This window comes from Quercus robur, chromosome 8 (genome assembly GCF_932294415.1).
Source record: "Quercus robur chromosome 8, dhQueRobu3.1, whole genome shotgun sequence".
In the NCBI taxonomy this organism is placed as follows: domain Eukaryota; kingdom Viridiplantae; phylum Streptophyta; class Magnoliopsida; order Fagales; family Fagaceae; genus Quercus; species Quercus robur.
In genome coordinates, this window is record NC_065541.1 from 17,672,813 (window position 1) to 17,693,806 (window position 20,994).

Sequence of the window (20,994 nt, forward strand, 5' to 3'; positions counted from 1 at the left end):
GGAGGTGGCAAGTCAGTTGGTTTACATGGTTTTTCTGCAATTGATAGATCATCACCCAATTTGCATATAAGCATGCGACAATGGAGTTAGGATTTCACCTGAGGTAGTTCAGTTTTATTAATATAGCAATTCGTTGCAACATATTGGATTTAGAAAAATGCAAGGGTGTTTAGTGGCAAAGTATTATAAGAGAAGGTTATACTGTATTTGTTCAATTGTAACGTGTTTAGTTTGTCATGGGCGTAATTTTTGGGTGGATTCATGTTATAGTCATTTTAATACTATTTTATCAAAAAGTTGTTCTCTTTCCAAGTTACTGTTTTCTTTTCATATTAAGTCACGTTTTCTCTTTATAATGTTAGGTATAAATAAAAAGGCAAGTTAAATTCTACTACAAGTCTCTAATATGCCAATAGACCTTCGCATCGCTATGCTTTTTGTTGTTGTTCTTTGGAATCATCATTTAACTTTGCCTTGACGTAAAAAATTACATTATATCATACAAAAATACAATTCATCTATAAATCAGTTTGTGTAATATAAATTTCTGGTTATTTATGATGGATAAGATTTAAAACTGTAGCAGCCATTGATCTGGGCATAGAACAGAGCCTTGAAGCTAAGTTTTAATTATATGTCTTCAACTAGATTTTCTATCAATTTATGGATTTCAATTCCTAACCCTTTTTCCTCTTTTTTTTTTCTTTTTTTTTCTTTTTTTTTTTTGAAGTCAAGGAAACACTCATAGAAAAAATCCAGTTCTATAAGTTTTGTAAGAAAATATTGTGGATATGGATGGGTTTCGTAGTGGAGATAGTATCAATTTAATGGTTTTTTTTAGTTTGTGTGTTTTTGAAAGGCTTGAGAGTGGGCATGGTGATTAATTTATTTGGCTGAAAAATTAATTTATGTTGATGTAGATTGTGGTTTCAGAATTTTTAGTGATATATATGGGCTGCTTGTTGCAGATAGTTTTGTTTATGGGATTCAATAAAAATATTGGGCACAGTTGATTTGATGCTAAATAGTTATTGAGTTTTTAAATTAGAAAATCTTTAGATTTTTTTTTTTTTTTTTTTTTTTTTTTTTTTTTTTTTTTTTTTTTTTTTTTTTTTTTTTCGGTTGATGCTTATTACTATCTTTATTAAATTGATGAAGTCTGGCAACACACATATTTTTACTCAATGAGGTGTTATACTGATAGCATATATATTGATAAAGCATTGGAGCTTGCAGCACGATCTAGAGATAGTAATGGTCAATGGGTTAAGGCTGTGGGGTAACTGCCAATACTCCCACTTGGACCTTTAAGGGTGACTGCATTGAAACAAGCAAATGTTGCTATCATCGATAATGCAGATCTAGCATGCAACATGTTTGACCTTTTTCAGTTTCCCTTTTTAAGTAATTTTGCTTCAATGCATTGCTCATTTTGGTCAGCATGTATTTAGCTACTTGAATTCTGTCAGATGCAAACTTAAAACATAATTAATATGCTGTTGAAATAATTAAGGTTGAAGTTTAATCTTGGGTTTGAGACAGTCATATCTATGCTAATAATATTTTACTCTAATTTTCCCCCCTAATAATATAGCAGCATTTTTGCAGTTTTGCATGTGTAAATTTTAGGTTATTTATGATGGATAAGATTTAAAATTGTAGTGGTCATTGATCTGAGCATTTGTTTGATATGAATAGGAGGTTTAAAATTTTAGAACTTTTACCTGGTCTTTTCATAATTTTGCTTGGAGTCAAAGTGGTGTGTGGTTACTTTTAAGAATATTATTTCCTTAAGAATTTCTAGATATTGATGTGAAAGCCATTTTAGTAGTTATGTCTCTATTTAATGCTGTTTTTATTTGCTTATATCCCACTTTGAACACCATTTTTTTTTAAAAAAAATATTAGTTTATTACATACCTTGTGTTGGTTTTAAAACTAACGCTTGACGATTAGTTTTACGTCATTAGTGTGTCACCTAAGCTTTTGATGATAGATCTGTCTATCTTTACTAATAGTTTCTAATGGATAACAGAGTATACTTGGATTAGCAACCTATATACTTTTTTTTTTTTTTTTTTGAAACGAACCTATATACTTTTCTTTATATTGTTGTGATTGGTGACATTAAGCAACAACTATATCTTAACATCAATTATATAATATTTTGTTCTACCGAATAAAATTACTGATTTGAGTTGTCTTTCTTTGTCATAGGGGTTAGTTAATCTATTAATTGGCTTTCATTATGTCACTATTGAAACCAAACTAAAGGTCATATATCCTTTCTATTCTTTTTTTTTTTTTTTAATTTAAAATTTTGTGCATCAAATATTGTTAAATATGGTATATATTTTCTTTAACAAATATGATCTAGGCTTGGGTATTTTCTTGGGATAGATTATGATTTAGGCATTTGGATTAGATAAAGGTATAAAGGTTAGATTTGGTTATGTTTTAGATATTTATTTGTGTTAGATTTTGTTTGGTTCACTAAACCATTTGACTTGCCTCAAAATTGTACATACCGTGTGTAATGCAATTGAGAAGGATACATAATAAGTCAACTTTACATACATACTAAACAAATAGTAGGTATGGAAATAAACATTACCTTTATGAACTGTAAGTGCAATAGAGATATTTACCGTTGTAATAAACATTACCATTACTTGTGTTGCCTTTGATTCCATTTGGAATTCACCCATTTTTTGTAGATAAGCTTTGGCTTTGCTGAAAATTTTTTCAACTAATAAAATGGTCCAACCTGATATGATCTTTTGTACTAATTTTTTAAATAAGTGATTGTGTCAAATGTTTCACCAAATTATTTGACCCATAGAAGATTGGGGCTATATCAGATCTCTATGTTGGTGTTTCAGCTCTGCATGAAGCTACAAGCAAATTCATTTTATAGATATCATATCATATGCAAATTTTTTTTTCCAAATAACCTTAAATATCAAACAATTTTGTTAGTTGTCACGTTTCAAAACAATTTTTCTTTAGATCGTTCTTCCTATGTTCTTCTTCAAATCTGTTCTTCTTCAAGTCTTATAAACTGAGTCTTCAGACAAAAATCGAGTCTTAGAGACTTGGTTTTGCTTTTTAGAACTCGAGTCTATAAGATTCGAGATCTATGTGGCATCATACTTTCAACTCGCCAAGTGAGAATTGAGTCTTTGACCCTCGAGTTTTAGACTGAAATCGGGTCTATAAAACTCGAGATGCTAATTTGCAAAATTCTTTCAAACGTATGTTAACTTATGATATTCTTTCTCCTCACTTTGCCAACCTGCAAATTACCTCTATCATATGCCAAGGCTTTGCATCTTCAAGGGATTTTTTTTTCCGTTGGATCTAAATGCAAAAAATTTATTATTGCATAGTTATATTTCTTTCCCACTTGTTGTAGTGTGCATATATTGCACATTTTTATTCGAAATTGTTGCTGCTTTCTAGGCAAAGATTTTTGTATGGTTTTGATTCAAGAAGTGGTACAAATTCAAAATATTGTTATCTTCCTTTAGCAGTTTGCGTACAATTATATTTTTACTTAATTTTATTCATTTTCAAATAAATGTACTTACAAATAAAATAATAATATTTAATTTTTATTTACTAATCCTGTGCATAGTACAAATTAGCAACTAGTATATATATATATATATATATATATATATATAAATGAAACATAAGCTATAAAACCCAATTTAAGATGATTTTGATTCCAAAGATTAGGGCCCGTTTGGTACTGGTGTTTAAACACCATAACACATATTTTCACAACACTTTTTAACTCACACGTATTTCTACAACACTTAAACAACATTACTAGAAATTTCTTACTAAACGGGATGTGAAAATGCCTCGATTAAGAAGACTTTTTGAGAAAGTTGTAAATAAAAGATTAAAAAACTAAAGTGACTTGATTGATAAAGTCTAATTGCAAAGTCTAAGCTATTCTTATTGCCATTGATTCGAATGACTTGATTAGAAGTAAATCAATTTGAAGTGAATTATACGTAATCAGACTAAATCAAAGTGCTCTGATTCGAAGTTCATCTCGTCAAAGTAAACTAGATTAAAGTGAATCAGATCAAAGTAATTGCAACAAATTAAAGTCTGAGTTATTATTATTCTAACATCAAATTAGTTCATAGTAAGCACAAACTCATATCAAACACGAACAAACACCTAAATATTGCATCAAACTACAATAAACTTGATTAAATAAGATCACAATTACAAGGGAAGGACCTATCTGCACAAAGTCTTTGCAAATTCCTATGAATTAACTGATTCGTAAGAATTTAGAAATAATCTCAAGAAACTTTCTGGTAAATTCAAACTATGCTCCGCATGACAATGCCTTCCTTTATACACAAGAAATGTAGTTATTTATAGCCCATAACTACCCACCAAGCAAGAGAGTGGGTGGTTACTTCCAGCAAGTAACTACCCATAATGTCAATAACTTCCTGTAACAGCTTTCAAGTAACTGCTTCAAGGTTGCCTCTTTCAGCACCATTTGTCTTCATCGTAAGTGCTTAAACAAGTTTCACCAAGATTATCGCATCAGCATTGCACAACCTTATTTAGGTTTTTTACTATTACAATTAATTTTTATATAAAATACATTAAAAAGGTGAATTGACGAATATTTAATTATTTTCAATCTCTTAAGCATGCAATTATTATTATTATCTTTATTCTTGATGTTTTACTGAAATTTGCTTTAACCTTTTATTGGGTTTTGTTTCATTTTTTACCAAACCAAAATCACATTATCTAATTTTAATAATCTGTCAGTTGGCACCTCAAATAACAAAATGGCCATAGGCACAGAGTTACAATCCCGCACATATAAAAAGGATTAAAAAACCATCAAATAAAATGTGGATTTTCTTATCAGGCTGTATTCGGTTAATCTTTAATCCCCAAGGGGAAAAAACTTTGTGGGCCACTACTAATCCCACAAGCTCAAAGCCCATCTCAGCCATGACCCCAGTAACTTTTTAACATATTATCGAGCCCGCAGTTGTCGAATTGAGCTTCACTCGTAGTAGCCAAGCAACGGGCTGAGAGCAACCCATATCAAAAGTCGATGGCTCTCCTCCCCCAAATTAAAAGTAACGCCTATCAAAAGCAATGGAACAAGGGCCATCCCTCTATCAAGCCGAGGAAAATACCTTAGTAGTGTTATTATGATTTCTTGCTGACTCTTTGGGGAATGCTGACCCATTTTTTTCCTACATTTTCTTCAAAGTGCCTCCAACAGACAATACAGATTGATCTTTGGCATAGTCGTTAGATTATTTACTTCTGGGGCAAATCCTTGACCGATGAAGCCTACGACATTTGACCTTTCTACTCGGTTTTGAGTTCATTTTTAGTAAGCTTTGAACTTATGTGTGACCCATCAAGAAGTCTGGAATACAACAAAGAGATAATGACATGTGAGGAGAAAATTGTTAGATACAAATGCGTGTGTGGAAGTCCCACGTGAAAAACGATAGAAGAAAAACCTAGAGAAATTAATATAAAATAATTTGACCATAACAAAGTCTCAAACTTTTGGGTTAAATCGTTACTGTATGTTATGTTAAGGCCTCCTTTGGAGTCTCCCAACTATTATCCCCCAACAGAACTTTCCAGCAAAGAATTACATAAAAACTTGCCAATCTAAAATATTCTTATTCACAACATTTCTCTTGAATATTATTGCAAAGCTTCTAGATAATCAACATTCATTTATGAGACTATTTTTTTACGCAAATGCAAAATTGTCCTCTCTCAAAATCACTCTAAAATAGTTGTTGTAGGGTTGTAACAAAAACAAAAATATACGTTCTCCATCATAATATGGCTTCCTATATTAGCATTGCCACTTTGAAGTGACAGAAAGACCTTGAATTTCAATTCAGACATGCTTGTCTCCACCAGAGCAATGCAAGAAGCTAATCTCTCGAATGTCAGGTACCAACGGATCTTTTGATGATACATATCAGAACCATAATACATTTGAATAATGTTGTTAGGCCATAGGAAAAGAAATTGAAAGTTTTTGGATGATTTACTAGGATATACTAATGCTTATGGCTTTAATTCAAAAATGTTACCGGCCGTCCATAATTGAAACAGTTGCATCACTCACAGAACAGATTTCTGCCCTGCTATTATCTGTTTTTGCCTTCATCACACTTTTCATATTCAAGAAAGCAGGTTGTTTAGGATAAGGTAGAGCTGTGCTTTCATTGCTAAGCATTGCGACAACATCAGACATTGTAGGTCTATCCGCTGCATTTTCTTGAACACAGAGGAGACCTATGTTAACATATTTCAATGCCACACGAATAGAGGATACATCATCAAGTAGTGGATCCACCAAGTCCGATCCCCTGTCACTTGTCCATAACTCCCATGCCTTACATATTGGAGAAAGAAAAAAATAAAAATGCTGTGCAATAATATAGTGAAGTTTCAAACTACTAATAACAAAGAGAACAAATAAATCACGAAGTACACACACAAAGAACATGTGGAGTTACATGGTAGGCATGCATGATACCTATGTTCACAAGCGGCAACAAGGAGAAAACTTCACTATGAATATGGGAAGATTACAATATTGGCAGAAGTGCTCTCTTAAGAAATTCAGAGTCCAAATACACCCAAAGAACACTCTCTCTATTAAACATTAGCACACGATAAGATACCTGATTATAACACACATGTAGGAGTACTAGTTAAAAGGTTGAATATATGTTCAGCACATGGTGGACACAAGGGAACCTGGAACCCCTTGCGCAAGTCGAATTTAGCTAAAGGTTTGCCAACTTTCAGGTGACACAACTGAAGCCACAAACCACATCAACAAATCTCCATCTTAGCTTGAGTTGGATCAAGTCATACAAGCAAAATGCCTATATTGCCTCGACTAAAGCCCTCAAGGGTATCACAGATCTTGGAATAATTACATAATAAAATCTAGAGTTTAGTATTATTTAAGTTTAAAACTTTGAGTTAAGGTTCATAAATGTTCAGAGTATAATTTTAAATTTTTTATGATTTGGGGTCCATTTAACAACTAAAAATTATTTCATATGAATTCTAAATGAAATTCTGACTTTGAAATAATTATAACAATAACTGATTCATGTCAAAAACCTTACATAGAAAAACACAAATAAACTAATATATTACTATTGTGTGGGTTTCTTTGGAATGAAAATACTATAATCATAAGGATCTGAATGTGTTAAGATGGGGGGGGGGGGGGGGGGGGGGAGTGAGATTGGGGGATTGTTGAAAATATTCATATTAAAAAATTTAAAAAAAAAAAAAGCAGCAATTGTTAATAAGAAGTAAAAAGTATATTGAACTTTTGCAAAAAAAATGGTGGCAAATAGGATACTCACATATCCAAGAAGATGGAAAGAATCGGTTTGATAAAACCCAGTGTTCTTCCTACCACTCACAATCTCTAATAGCAAGACACCAAAACTGAAAACATCTGACTTGATAGAAAAGAGGCCTTCCAAAGCATATTCAGGGGACATATAACCACTGAAACCATAATCAAGTTAAAATATTAGTAGTCATGTTTTGTCTCTCGAACTGTTTGAGAACATATCATGTTGGTTTGTACTTACTAAGTGCCAACGATTCTATTTGTATTTGCCTGTGATTCGTTTCCTCCAAATATTCTTGCCATTCCAAAATCTGATATCTTCGGATTCATTTCGCTATCTAACAAAATGTTGCTAGCCTTTAAGTCTCTATGAATAATCCTCAACCTAGAATATTGATGAAGGTAAAGAAGCCCTTGTGCAATGCCTTCAATCACTCGAATCTGTGCTTGCCAATCTAAAATCTTACGCTTTTCTGGATCTATATTACAATTATGAGAAATTAGTTATGCACAATTAAAAGATCATATGCAAAGGTCAACCATGAAATCAATCACAATTATATATATATATATATATGAAACATTACTAACCAAAAATGAAGAAGTCCAAACTTTTATTCGGCATATACTCATATACTAGTATCTTTTCATCTCGTTCAATGCAGCAGCCCAAAAGTCTAACAAGATTGTTGTGTTGGAGCTTGGCTATGAGCATAGCTTCATTTTTTAGCTCCTCCCAACCTTGGCCCGATCTTCTTGAAAGCCTTTTCACAGCTACCAAATCCCCTTTCAGTAATATTCCCTGAAATTGTTTTCCTTAAAGCTTAGTTTTGTGACCACCATGAAGAAATTAGGATAGCCCAATTATAATCGACAGAAATATACAGAGTAGTGATTATAACAGACGCAGTAATAAACTGTCAGTGCTTGTTTGTTCTTGTTAACATGGCAAGTGTAAAGTTGATAAGAGTTAACCTTTGTATTCATTCCTCATCCTAAGAATTGCTTTTATGGATAATCATACCTTGTAAACAGGTCCAAAACCACCCTCTCCAAGCTTATTTGCATCGGAGAAATTATCAGTTGCAGTAGAAACACTCGCAAAACTGAATAATGGCATTTTGACTTCCTTTTTCCTGATATCTCCACGCTTATTTACTTCCAGCAGCTCCGAATTTTCAGACTTTATGGTCATGCCCAAATCTAACTGTACCAAATCCTCACCTGAACAGTGAACAATTACAACACACACACATATATATATTTAGGGCAATAATTAAGCATATTCATTTTGATTGCTTAAATAGCGTTATCAGCAATTCTTTCTCACCCTTGCTTGTCATCCTGAGTTTTCTCCATACACAACAGAGAAAGAGGCCCAACATAAGCGTTGCAAGAGGCAGAGATATAGCCAGTATGGCTACTAATTGCTTAGCTCGTACAAGCATTACTCCTTCAGTTGCTCCAGGTGTCGCTGCTGTGTTAGATTCATTCTTTGAGCTTGAGTCTGTCAAAGAAAATCAGAGGAATAAATAAATGTATTCATTGTACTTAAACTAAAAATTGGCAATGCGTACCATCTCAAGTAATAATAATATGGCAACGCCTAGACTTATCCCGTAAAAACCTTTGGAACTCAATAAGTCTAAATGTAAAGTGGTGACCCAGTTCCAAATTAAGACAATTTAGCTTAAGAGTAAAACATAGATGAAGTACTCTTCTTTTTTTTTTTTTTTTGCTGAATTAGATAAAGTGCCTTATATGTTATACAATAGGATGCCCAATTGAATTTAACATTGGCTTATTTATTTTTATAATTCTATTGGTAGGGGAAGGAGATTTAAACCCGGATTGTCTTCCTGGTGTACAAACTGAGCTACAAGCTGTTGGAAGGAAAGAGTGAATTTAATAACACAAACATATACAATTACAAATCGAACAGCTAGTTATCCACTTTACCAACAAAAGTTCATACATATTTCTTACCATTGGTGACCAATTCTTGGGGGGGTAGTTTCAGGTAGAAATCATTTCCATATTTATCTTCGATTGATAGTTGCTTCAGATATGAACCTTGCCATGTTAAGCAGCCAGACTTGGTCCTATTGAGATCGAACTTTTGCTCAAAAGCATAAGCAATACAAGAACAATTGTTCAAGCAAGATGATTGGCACTCCTTATCACTGCTAATCTCCGATCTCAGCGGTTTATTATCAAGCCAATCAACTTTAGACATGCGAAAAAACCCATCCTTCTGAACATCACTATTATTACTGCACTGCAGAGCAGTTTTCCTCACACAGCCGTTGGACACGTCTCCTTTGCTCCAAGCACCAGCACCAGCAGAAACGGGTTTGAAACCTGGCAAACATCCACATGGTTCTTGCGCAGTCTCATTGCATACACTAAAAGCGCCGCATAAAGCATAATCCCCACACCTGGATGACTGTAACGAGGTATTCCACGTTTTCTCTTCTTGTAACCATGACTGCAGTTTAAGCTTCCCGGTTTCATCCAACACGATTCTCGAAATTTGAGTTTGAGAAGTGTATTTAATAGTAGGCCAAGAATTAGAAGACAAAACAACAAAGCTAGCGAGTGAACCAGTCCAATATACGTCAGGCCCCTCCATTATTGTCAGTGAGTAATCCAGCCGTAGGGTGAAATTACCAGGAGCTGGGTCTTCTTTACTTTTCCACGATGTTAATGGCCGACTATATTCGAGAGTCATTCCGGGCAAAAGAGTATCAGTAGGATAGTCAAAGCTTTGCCAAAAAAGCTCTAAGACCCTGTTTGTGAGTATAAGATTACCTGTATCCAACAGCATGGCATGGGTACCGTTGCCAGCTGAAGTGTTGGTCATGGCGAATGTCATTGTGCCATCAGATATTACAAGATCTCCATCCTGATTAATATTGAGAACAGGAGTGGAATCAGGGAATGGGTACTTTCTGTTCGCAACCCAAACTACACTCTGCTCAGAAACATTCTTGAATCGTATTGCCAAGTAATACTTTGTCGAATTTCCTGGAGAGAAGAAACAAAGTTCGAAGATTCCATTAGGCGACACAATGGTCTCCGGGTGTGTCAGTGATTGGCCAGGTAAGATGGTATCCGTGACAGTATTATTAGTGGATTGAAAACCCAGAGAGAAAAAAAGAAGCAGGAAAGCAATAAGAAGGGAAATTCTACTATTCATGTTTGTATCAGGCAGCTATGCAGTGCAGCACACTTTACAACTTGCAATTTGCAGTGCAACCCGGAAGGAGACTTAGAGGTAGGAGACTCAAAAGTCGTGTTCTTAGATTGAAGAAGGAGACTAGGTCAACCATCAGCGTTTTCGCCGTGTCACTGAAAAGGCATTAATCATTATGGTGACATTTCACGTAAACTACAGTGTCGTACAATTCTAGGTTTTACTGGAATCAATTTTATCCCCAGTGAACATAATATGACATTACATAGTTCATAAACTTGCTAATCAGGTTTTAATTTTTGGTTTCACTAACATTATTTGGTCCAGGAACGTTGAATTCAGATATCCGTGACAGTATCAGTGGCGGTGGTAGCATACTAGTATAATAGTATTGGTGGACTGAAAACCCAGCCAGAAAAACAGTAGCAGAGGAGCAATAAGAGCTGAAGTTCTGCTACTCATATTTGTATGTATCGAGATCGAGGGGAGGTTGTTTTTGGAAGATTTTGATGTCTCTGACTGAGGGACCAAAAATTTCCTCGGAGGTTCATTTGAGAGATTTTTGTTTCTCTTTTCTTTGTTTTTGAGTTCTTTGTCGTAAGATTACTTCCCCCTCTTTAGTTATCTTGGAATTTTTTATTGTGAAATCTTTTATGAAATTTTGGGTCTAGAGAGGTTAGAAGTGAATGGTTTTTTTTTTTTTTTTGGCAAATTCCTTGATGCATTAATTGATATCTTTGGTTGAAATTTTCTGTGGGGCTGTAGGATTGATAAATTATGTACTCGGACCAATGCCTTCCCGAAATTGACATGTGTGACAGTGTGGGTCTCTCCATTACTGGCTTTGTTGCCGAATCGTGTCTTTGCTGAAGACTTTTGATTCTTCTTCTTTGTTTAGATTCTGAATTCTGTGGTTCTTAAACTTCAAGTTTCATTTATTGTCATATCATAATGAGAGTTAGTTGAGAGAAAGAGACAGAGCGAGAGAGGTGGTATTACTTCTTCTCCTTTATGAGAGAGAGAGAGAGAAAAAAAAAAAAAAAAAAAAAAAAAAAAAAAAAAAAAAAGATAAAGATGAAGCAAGTTTAGATATGTTTTCTTTTTTGGGATGATTTAGATACGTTTGGTCCTCATGTGTTGATGTGTGTGGTTATTGGATCTCCATAAACGTAGGAGCAAATGATTTATTTATTTATTATTATTATTATTATTGAAAAAGAAGGAGCAAATGAATTTAGATATGTTTGGTTAGTAAGAAAGGGGAGGTAATATTAAAATAATAATAATAAGATCTTGATTTTTTTAGTTCATTTTAAATGCTGACATGAAATTTATTATTATTTATTTTTGTAGTCATTTAAGCTTTAGTGACTAGTGAATTACCATAGGGATTAACTTCACAACAAATTAAAAATAACATAAATTAAATTTAGTTAAAAAAATAATAAAGATTAGATTGAAAATAATTCCAAAATATAACGACTATAATAGTAATTTTGCCATCTTATAACCTCAAGTTGTGTACAATAAGCCTGCCTATCAGAGTTGTGACTAGGGATTATAAATCTAGCACATGAACTACAAAGGGATTATAAAACTTTTGAACCTAAAAAATGTTATAAGTAATGAAAAGAAAATAACATATTCACGTGATTCCACAAATTCACCTGTTATAACTCACAAGAATTTTCTCCCAAAAAAAAAAAAAAAAACTCGTTAGTTGTAACAAAAATTGAATGTGCCTTTTTGAAGGACTTATCAATGACTTGTATGGTTGTGCCTCAAAGCCTTCCAAAATTATATATTTTCCTACACTTTTTCCTACCAGAATTTGCCTTTTTTTACCAGTTTTTCTATCATGAGTATCAGAACCAATTAACCAAACTGCTTTTTCCTCTGATTGATTTGTCTACCCTAGCACCGACACTATTTAATTTTATTCTTTTTATCCCTCCCTCCAATAAGCCCTCATTTCACACCTACACTCACCTGACTCTCTCTTTCTCTCTCTCTCTCTGTTGATTTCTTTCTCTTTTCCTAGTGTTCAAGCTTGCAGGTCCGGGGCAACTAATATCAAAAGTCAATGGCTAACCTCCCCGAAATAAAAAGGAACGCCTATTCAACCGCAATGGAATATGAGTCAAGGGTCATGGTCATCCCTCTTTTTTGCCGAGGAAAACACCTTACTTGTATTATGTGTAACTTTATATATATATATATATATATATATATATATATATATATATATATTATAAGATCGGTGTTTTTAATGCGCACATTTTAAAACATAATAAAAAAGAAGACTAATAGTTTAGTCATAATTTGGCTGATATTTTTATGAAAATTATGAAATGTGTGTGGTTGTTTAATTTTTGACTAGATAGCAACCTAACATTGCCTTCTCTCTCAAAAAACCAATTACATCTCTCTTTGATTTGAAAAATCAAAAGGGAAAAATCAAATTGAAAAAGAAATAAGAGTACTAATAGCTATTTTACTTTCACCAAAACACAAAAATTCATACTACAGCAGTGGAGTTAAAGGTAAAATTTTTACCTTCATTGCTACAGTGCATAGCTATATATGGCTGTGCACTGTAGCTGAGAGCTAAAAAAAAAAAAATTTATTTTGCGTTCACACTATTTTTTTTTTTTTTTAATTCTTCCTGCATTTCATTCTCTATTCTCCGTGTCTCTCTCCTCACTCCCTCTCCATCTCTTCTTTCTTCCTCCACAGACCCATCGCCAATCTGCACGAGCCTAGCTGCCACAGACCCATCGCCGATCTGCATGAGCCTAGCTGCCATAGACCTATTGTCGCCGACCCACACTCGGCTGCCGACCTGACCCATCTCAGCCTCTCTTCTCTATTTTCGGTGTTTTGGCTTGTGTTTCGACTTTGTGTTTTAGGCTAGGTTTTTGTTTTAGGCATGGGTTTCGGTTTGGCTGTGCTAATTTTTCTGCTTTCTTTTTTTGTTCTTCTTCACTGGTTTTGATGGACACGGCAGGGTTGTGGTTGTGCAGTGATTTTTATGGGTTTGGTGGTGGTTGTGTGTTGGTAGTTGAATTAAATATTATTTTATTGTAGTGTTTATATTATTTTATTGTGTTAAAAGCTAAAATAGCCCCATCGCTGTAGGATGTGAGAAAGTAAAATAGATAAAGTGACTTTTTGTAGTGCTAAAAAAACTAAAAATTTAACTCCACTACTGTGAATGCTCTAAGTACCCACAAATTGATTATGCATTGATACTTGATAGGACAACTGCAATGAAATGTTGAATAGAAATGCCTAGGAGGAAAAGTGATGAAACTATGAATTTCGAAGGAATGTGGATCCGTAGTATTAATTTGAAATTGAGAGCCCATTAAGTATTTGTTAAATATTAGTGTTAATATATTATATTGAATATTTTAGAATACTTACGAAAGTAGAAACATAAAATAGTGAACATAAGAACAAAAGACTACATCTTTAGTATATAAGAGTATAGTACAAATCCTATGTTATAATAAACATAACATGAGTATATATGCGGACGACTAAATTCCTTAGTTTGAAATAAGTCAAAAAACTAAAAATAGTTTCACAAATGCAAATTTGTATTGATGAATGTGTGGTACAATTCCCTGTGATTACAAAAAAGTGATCCTTTGATTCAATCTCCTTGAAAGATTTGTTGATTGAAATTGTGGTAATGTGATTTTGATTCGAACACAAGATATCCTTCAATTTGGCTAGGGAATGAATCGAAGATCTTTGAAACGGAATTACAATGAACCTCTGGCTATGAGCTTGTTAGAAATTCTTTGTTCTTCAAGTTCTTCATGTTCTTCGTGTGTTTTTCCTTTTTGAGATGTTAGGACATGTGTGATTCACTTGTTAGGAACATATATCACTATTTTATGTAATTGGCTAATCCTTTGACAAAACGCACTTTACTTATATTTGGGTAGATCTAGGATGTTTTTAATACTTCAAGAAACTGTGCTTCAAGATCAAGTGTTAAAGACATGCAAGCCTGTCCAAGATTCAAGTTGAAGAAATGTTGTTCATTAAAGCTCGACAATTGCTCGACAGCATCTCAATAGACAAGTATCTGTCGAGCTTTATGAAAAACAGAATTCTAGTTCTATTTTGACTCCAATCCGTTTTATGTGTTTGGGCTTTATTTTCTCACAATCCTAGACATATAAAATAATTATTTTAAAAGCTGTCAAAGTGTTCACAAGTTGCACAAGCTTTGAGAATAGTTTGTTAAAGCAGATTGTGACCAGAGACAAAATTTTGTCCTAATTCATCTCTTCTGAAGAAGTTGCTGTGTATGTGCACCATAGGATTTTGTGACCAAGCATCTTCTTGATCTTCATCGTGTGGATGAAATGAAAAACTTTGCAGCCAACAACATTTTCTAGTTGGTGATTGAAGTCGTGTATGGGACCCGCCCAATTGGTTAGTCACGTACTTGGGAGCCGTGCATCAAAATGAGAAATTGTCACTACAGAACAAGTCCAATTGGGTATTGGGGTAAAGGTTCAATTATAGGTTGATATAAGGTACTGAGATTCCTTTACTTGTAACCGCTTATTGTGATAATAGTGGAATTTTGAGAGTGGTGACCTGAAAATCACTCATTGAGGTTTTTGCCCTGTAGGTTTTCCCCATTCGTAAACAAATTACCATGTCATTTATTTTCTGCTGCATATTTAGTTATTTGATGATTTGTTTGTGCTACCACGCGCTTTGCAAGTTAATTTGATTAATTAATAAACATGGCTAATTAATCAATTAATTGATCACAAGGGGTTAATTCGTTTTTGGCCTATCAAGTGATATCAAAGTAAGCACACTCTGATTAGGTTTTAATCTTTGTTGTGTTGATCCATTGACCCCTATTTGTCATGGATAGAGTACAGTCTTTAATCATACCTCCTTTATTTGATGACACTAACTACGCATACTGGAAAGTACGTATGAGAGTTTTCTTGCAGTCTTTAGATGAAAAAGTGTGGCAAGCTGTGGAGTTAGGCTAGACTAAGCCTACAGAAGTGCCGGCCGATTGGGATGATGCCAAGATCAAGGCGGCAAACTTCAACAGCAGAGCGTTGAATGCCTTATTCAATACGGTCACCAATGAGGAGTTTAAGAAGATATCCTCAACTGAAACTACCAAGGAGGCTTAGACCATTCTCTAAACAACCTATGAGGGAACCAAGGCTGTCAAGGATTCGAAGCTACAAAGGCTCATTGTAAGTTTCAAAAAGATTAAGATGGAGGAGGATGAGTCATTTGATGAGTTCTATGCCAAGCTAAAGGACATAGTGAACTCTGTGTTCAATCTCGGGGAAACCATTCCTGAACCCAAGATTGTGAGAAAGGTGCTTAAATCTCTGCCCGAGAGATTCCATGCCAAGATCACTGCAATTGAGGAATCAAAGGATATTGACAAGATTCCTTTGACAGAGCTGGTTGGTAATCTGCAGACCTACGAGCTAAGGTTATTAAGGATTGGCAAGTCGGGCAAAAGTAAGAGTATGACACTAAAGGCTAAAAGTAGTAACACCGATGAGTCTTCTGATAATGAAGATTCTAAAATGAAGTCCTACATCACTAGGTAGTTCAAGAATTTTATGAAAAATGCAATGGAAAGGGCTTCGACAAGGACCGTAGGCAATCCAGTTCTTCTTAGTTCAAGAGCCTCTTGCTCGATTTTTGATTTCTTTGTTAAAGCATCTCACTATTGATTTTCCTTCACATTTTATTCTTTCTTTTATAGATGTGTTTAGGGATACGGTTACCCGTGATAAGCTCATCTTTCCTTCGGCTATCACGAGGATCTTATGCCATTTTTCTATTCCTTTTCCCTCTTCCACCCACTTTTCTGTCATGTGTGCCATAGATGCTGCTACCGTTAAACGTAGCGAGGCACAGTTTAGGTCGCGACAGATAGATTCCGTATCTCCTCCCTCCTGTTCGGCTCCATCGATCTACTCCATCCACATCCGCCCCCTTCTCTTCTTCAAGCAATGTGTCACTAGGGGACATCATGGCGCAGCTGCAGCGCATGGATGCTCGCCTTGATATACTCTCTATAGAGTTGTATTAGGTGAACGCCTATGTCAGTCGTATCGCACGGCGGCAGGTAACTATGGGCAATTTTGCTCCTGAGGTTTCTCCTCCACCTCTTCCAGTGGTTTCTGATTCTGATTCTAAGGATGAGGATGATGATGGTGGTGATGACGATGATGCTTCTAATGATGATGATGATGATGGAGATGTTAGCTCTATCGATGAGATGTTTACTTGATACTCTTACCCTTTGTCACTCGTGACAAAAAGGGGAAGTAGTTTTGGTATAGAGTAGTCATACTTAGGGGGAGAATTAGTATAGGACATTTTTGTTAGGGTGAGTGTTGATATCTTGAGGGATGTAGTGAGGATTTTATATATTTTTTCTTTTCTTTCTTTTATAGATACATTGTTCTTGCACTTTAGGTCTTGTGACCATTATTGACATACATTGTACTTATCTTCTTTATATATGGATGTATGTTTTTCTTTCACCTACCCTTTACATGTGTTGTTTCTTTTCTCTCTTTATGCACATGCTTCTTATTAATTGTATGCAATCTATTATTTCTGTTTTACATAAAGATGTCTTGATGAGTTTTGTTTAAAGTGTTTCAAAAATACAAGCTCTCAAAGTCTACTTGCCATAAACTCTCTTCTTGCAAAGTTTTTCAAGAGTTTGTGTTAGGATAAATTTTATTGTATTCAACAAGTGAATATAAGTTGAGTGATTTATGACTTCTCTCATATGTTCATTTGTTTGATATGGTTTTGTCACGAATTGCCAAATGGGGAGATTGTTAGAACATGTGTGATTCACTTGTTAGGAACATGTGTGATTCACTTGTTAGAAACATGTGTGATTCACTATTTTATGTAATTGGCTAATCCTTTGACAAAATGCACTTTACTTGTGTTTGGGTAGATCTAGGATGTTTTTAATACTTCAAGAAACTGTGTTTCAAGATCAAATGTTGAAGACATGCAAGTTTGTCCAAGATTCAAGCTGAAGAAGTGTTGTTCATTAAAGCTCGATAGTTAGCTATCCATCGAGCTTAAGAAGCTGTTCTAGCCCGTGGCTCGACAACTACTCGACAGCATCTCGACAGACAAGTATTTGTCGAGCATTATGTAAGGTTGAATTTATTCAACCATCTAATTGGCTTTATTCCGTGCCAAATTTGCTTATAATTCAGCATTTAGTAACCCTGTATTTAGGTGGGTTTGTTGTAAGGGTAGTGAGTGAGATAGAGTGAAGACTGCTCAAAAATGTGCAAGAAAACAGAGTGTCGCGGCTGGGACTCGCGGGTGGACTCGCGGCTGCAAGCCGCCAGAAGATGCACACGTGCCAAGCATGCTGGAAGATGAACAGTCATGCTAGCTGGAGCACTACAGGACAAAACAGGACAACTGGCCATACGGTTAACTCGCGACTGGATCTCGCGACTTAGTCAAGCCGCGAGGTCAAGCCGCGAGCCACCCCTGTTTTGTAAAATCCTGACGTTTCACATTCCTCTCCACTCTAGTATAAATACCCCTTTAACCCTCGATTGAAAGAGGGCTTCCAGAGAGAATTTTGAGAGAGAAACCCTAAAGAAAAACAAGATTGTTTCACACACAATCCCTACCTTAGAGTCTCATCAAAATCCCTCACTCTCTTCCTCTCCATTGTCAAAACCTTGAGAGGTATTATACCAAACCTGGTTCTCACCATTATCATCTCTATGAGACAGTCGTTTGGAGTTCTGGGAAGCAGTTAGGAATGAGCCAATCTTCATTGGTTGATGCTACGGTGCAGTAGCGGAATCCGGAAAGCTAGAAAAGAAAAAGGTTCGGCGCAACCTCGTTGGAGCAAGAAGCTTGGAGGGCTTAGGTGCACTGGATAGATTAGGCTTGGAGGGTCTATTGCTGTCCTTGTATCCCAACTGTATTTTCTAGTGGATTGATTACTGCTTGGAGGGCGGCGGAGAGGTTTTTCGCCGAGGTCTTCGGTTTCCTCTTCGATAACACATCGGGTGTTATCTTTGTGTTTGCTTCTTCCTTCCTCTCTATCTCTGCCTTTATATTATCTGCTGTGATTTTATTATGTTATGGTTTAGATAGTCTTTATCCTATTTCACATTATAGCATATGTTAAGTTTCCGCACACTTGTTGTTTAACATATTGCTTGTGTTGGTTAAGTTAATTTTTGGGGGTCTAAACGTTCAAAAGTGTATTGGTACACGTTTTTGAACTTTCAATTGGTATCAGAGCGGGTACACTGCTATTGGTTTTATTACCTAAGTGTGATCCTAGACCCCTGAGTTGTGGTTGTTGTTTTTCGTTTATACCATGCTGAATTGTAGCTCAAGTGTTTGTGAAAATGTCTCTATGCATATGTCTGAAAGGAGTCTTACTGATGATCTTGTAGAGTTATTAAAAACTAAGAAACATGCTAGAGTTTTTGGTCACATGCTGGAATATCTTGAGAATCAGAATCTTGTCTTACACAGTAGCATATCTGAATCAAAATCATTGATTAAGAAATATAAAAGAAAGAATAGAATGTTGTGTGAGATGATTGAGAATCTAAAAATGAAAAATCAATCTAAAAGTAGCATGAAACCTGATGATGAGTTTGTGTTTGAAGGTCAAGATTGTCTGTCACATGTGAACCTATTTGTGCATACCTCATTAAAGGTGTTTAATGCATGTTTGTGGTATCTTGATAGTGGGTGTTCTCGCCATATGACAGGGGATAAGTCACTGTTTAAGTCACTCAAAGAAAAGGTAGGTGACTATGTGACCTTTGGGGATGGAAGCCATGCTCAAGTCCTAGGCAAAGGAACCATTGAGATACCCGGTTTGCCTCTGTTGAAAGATGTGCTGTTCATAAAAGGGCTGAAGGCGAACTTGCTGAGCATCACTCAAATTTGTGATGACGATTTTCTGGTACAATTCTCCAAGAAAGGATGTTTGATCATCAATGAAGAGGGGATTCAGGTTTTGGAAGGAAATCGGACTATGGATAATTGTTATGGAATAGTTCCCACGGCACCAATATCGTGTAGAAGTGCTCGAGTGGATGTGTTGGAGCTGTGGCATCATAGATTTGGGCATGCCAACTTCAAACAAGTAGCAAAAGTCTCCAAACTTGAAGCAGTCGAGGGACTTCCTAAGTTTGGAAAAGTAAAGAAGACCATTTGTGGTGCATGTCAAATGGGGAAGCAAACTAAGGCAAGTCATCACAAGGTAAATGTGATAGCCACCTCTCGTTGTTTGGAGTTACTTCATGTTGATCTGATGGGGCCCACCAAAACTGAAAGCCTAGGGGGAAAAAGATATATCATGGTCATTGTGGACGACTACTCAAGATATACTTGGGTTGAATTCCTTAGAGAAAAATCAGAAGCTTGTGAGAGGCTGGAGATTCTGTGCAAGAAACTACAAAATGAAAAGGGGGTTCCAATAGCCAAAGTTAGAAGTGATCATGGGAGAGAATTTGAGAATGCAAGATTCGAGTCCTTCTGTGAGAAGAATGGTATTAAAAGAGAGTTTTCAGCTCCCAAAACTCCACAACAAAATGGAGTGGTAGAGAGAAAAAATCATGTGATTCAGGAGATGGCAAGAGTCATGTTGCTTAACAAGCAAATACCTCAAAAATTTTGGGGAGAAGCTGTCAACACCTCGTGTCACATTGGCAATAGGATTTTCTTTCGAATTGGTACAAAGAAGACTGCATATGAGATATGGAATGGGAAGAAGCCTAAAGTGAAGTATTTCCGGGTATTTGGAAGTAAATGTTATATCTTAAATGATCGAGAGAATCTTGGGAAGTTTGATGCAAGAAGTGATGAGGGTATTTTTCTTGGCTACTCTACTACAAGTCGAGCGTATAGAGTGTTTAACAAGAGAACAAAGACTGTGATGGAATCCATAAATGTCAAGATTGATGATGCCTTACCTAAGGTGGAAATGATTGATGATGTAGAAGGGTCGAGCACCGAAGAACCTAATGTTGAGGTAGAAGCTTTGGATATAGAAGGTGAAGAACCTATACCAGAAGTAGAATCGACTCCCATCAACCCAAGAAGGGAAACGAGATCGATGTCTAGAACTTCAAGTCCTCCTACTCCTCCAGAAGTTCATCCTCCTATCTCTCGTAGTGATGAAGTTTCCACTTCAAAAAGGCCATCCTCAAGAATTATCAAGAATCATCCGGAAAGTAATATCATAGGATCACTTGATGACGGTCTTCGCCTCAGGAAAGGAAATATTCTGCTAGCCAATCATGTAACATATCACTGTTATCTTGCACAGTTTGAACCAAAAAGG

At 35.4% G+C, this 20,994-nt stretch overlaps 1 protein-coding gene across 1 annotated transcript; it reads right to left on the minus strand.

Annotated features, from left to right (window-relative positions):
• Positions 1-5,693: 5,693 nt before the first annotated feature.
• On the minus strand, positions 5,694-10,802 carry LOC126694843 (G-type lectin S-receptor-like serine/threonine-protein kinase At4g03230). Its single transcript, XM_050391353.1, has 7 exons — positions 9,401-10,802; positions 8,745-8,921; positions 8,439-8,638; positions 8,006-8,216; positions 7,656-7,893; positions 7,422-7,569; positions 5,694-6,427 (listed from the first exon to the last, which is right to left on the minus strand). Exons 1-7 carry the CDS (start codon positions 10,611-10,613, stop codon positions 6,119-6,121), a joined length of 2,496 nt encoding a protein of 831 aa, XP_050247310.1. The 5' UTR covers positions 10,614-10,802; the 3' UTR covers positions 5,694-6,118.
• Positions 10,803-20,994: the final 10,192 nt, after the last annotated feature.

Coding starts and splice junctions, on each gene's coding strand:
- LOC126694843 (XM_050391353.1), bottom strand. CDS start 10,613: ATGAATAGTAGAATTTCCCTTCTTATTGCTTTCCTGCTTCTTTTTTTC. Junction 8,922..9,400: donor CCAAGAATTGGTCACCAATG/GTAAGAAATATG, acceptor TTTCTTTGACAG/ACTCAAGCTCAAAGAATGAA. Junction 8,639..8,744: donor ACTCAGGATGACAAGCAAGG/GTGAGAAAGAAT, acceptor TTCACTGTTCAG/GTGAGGATTTGGTACAGTTA.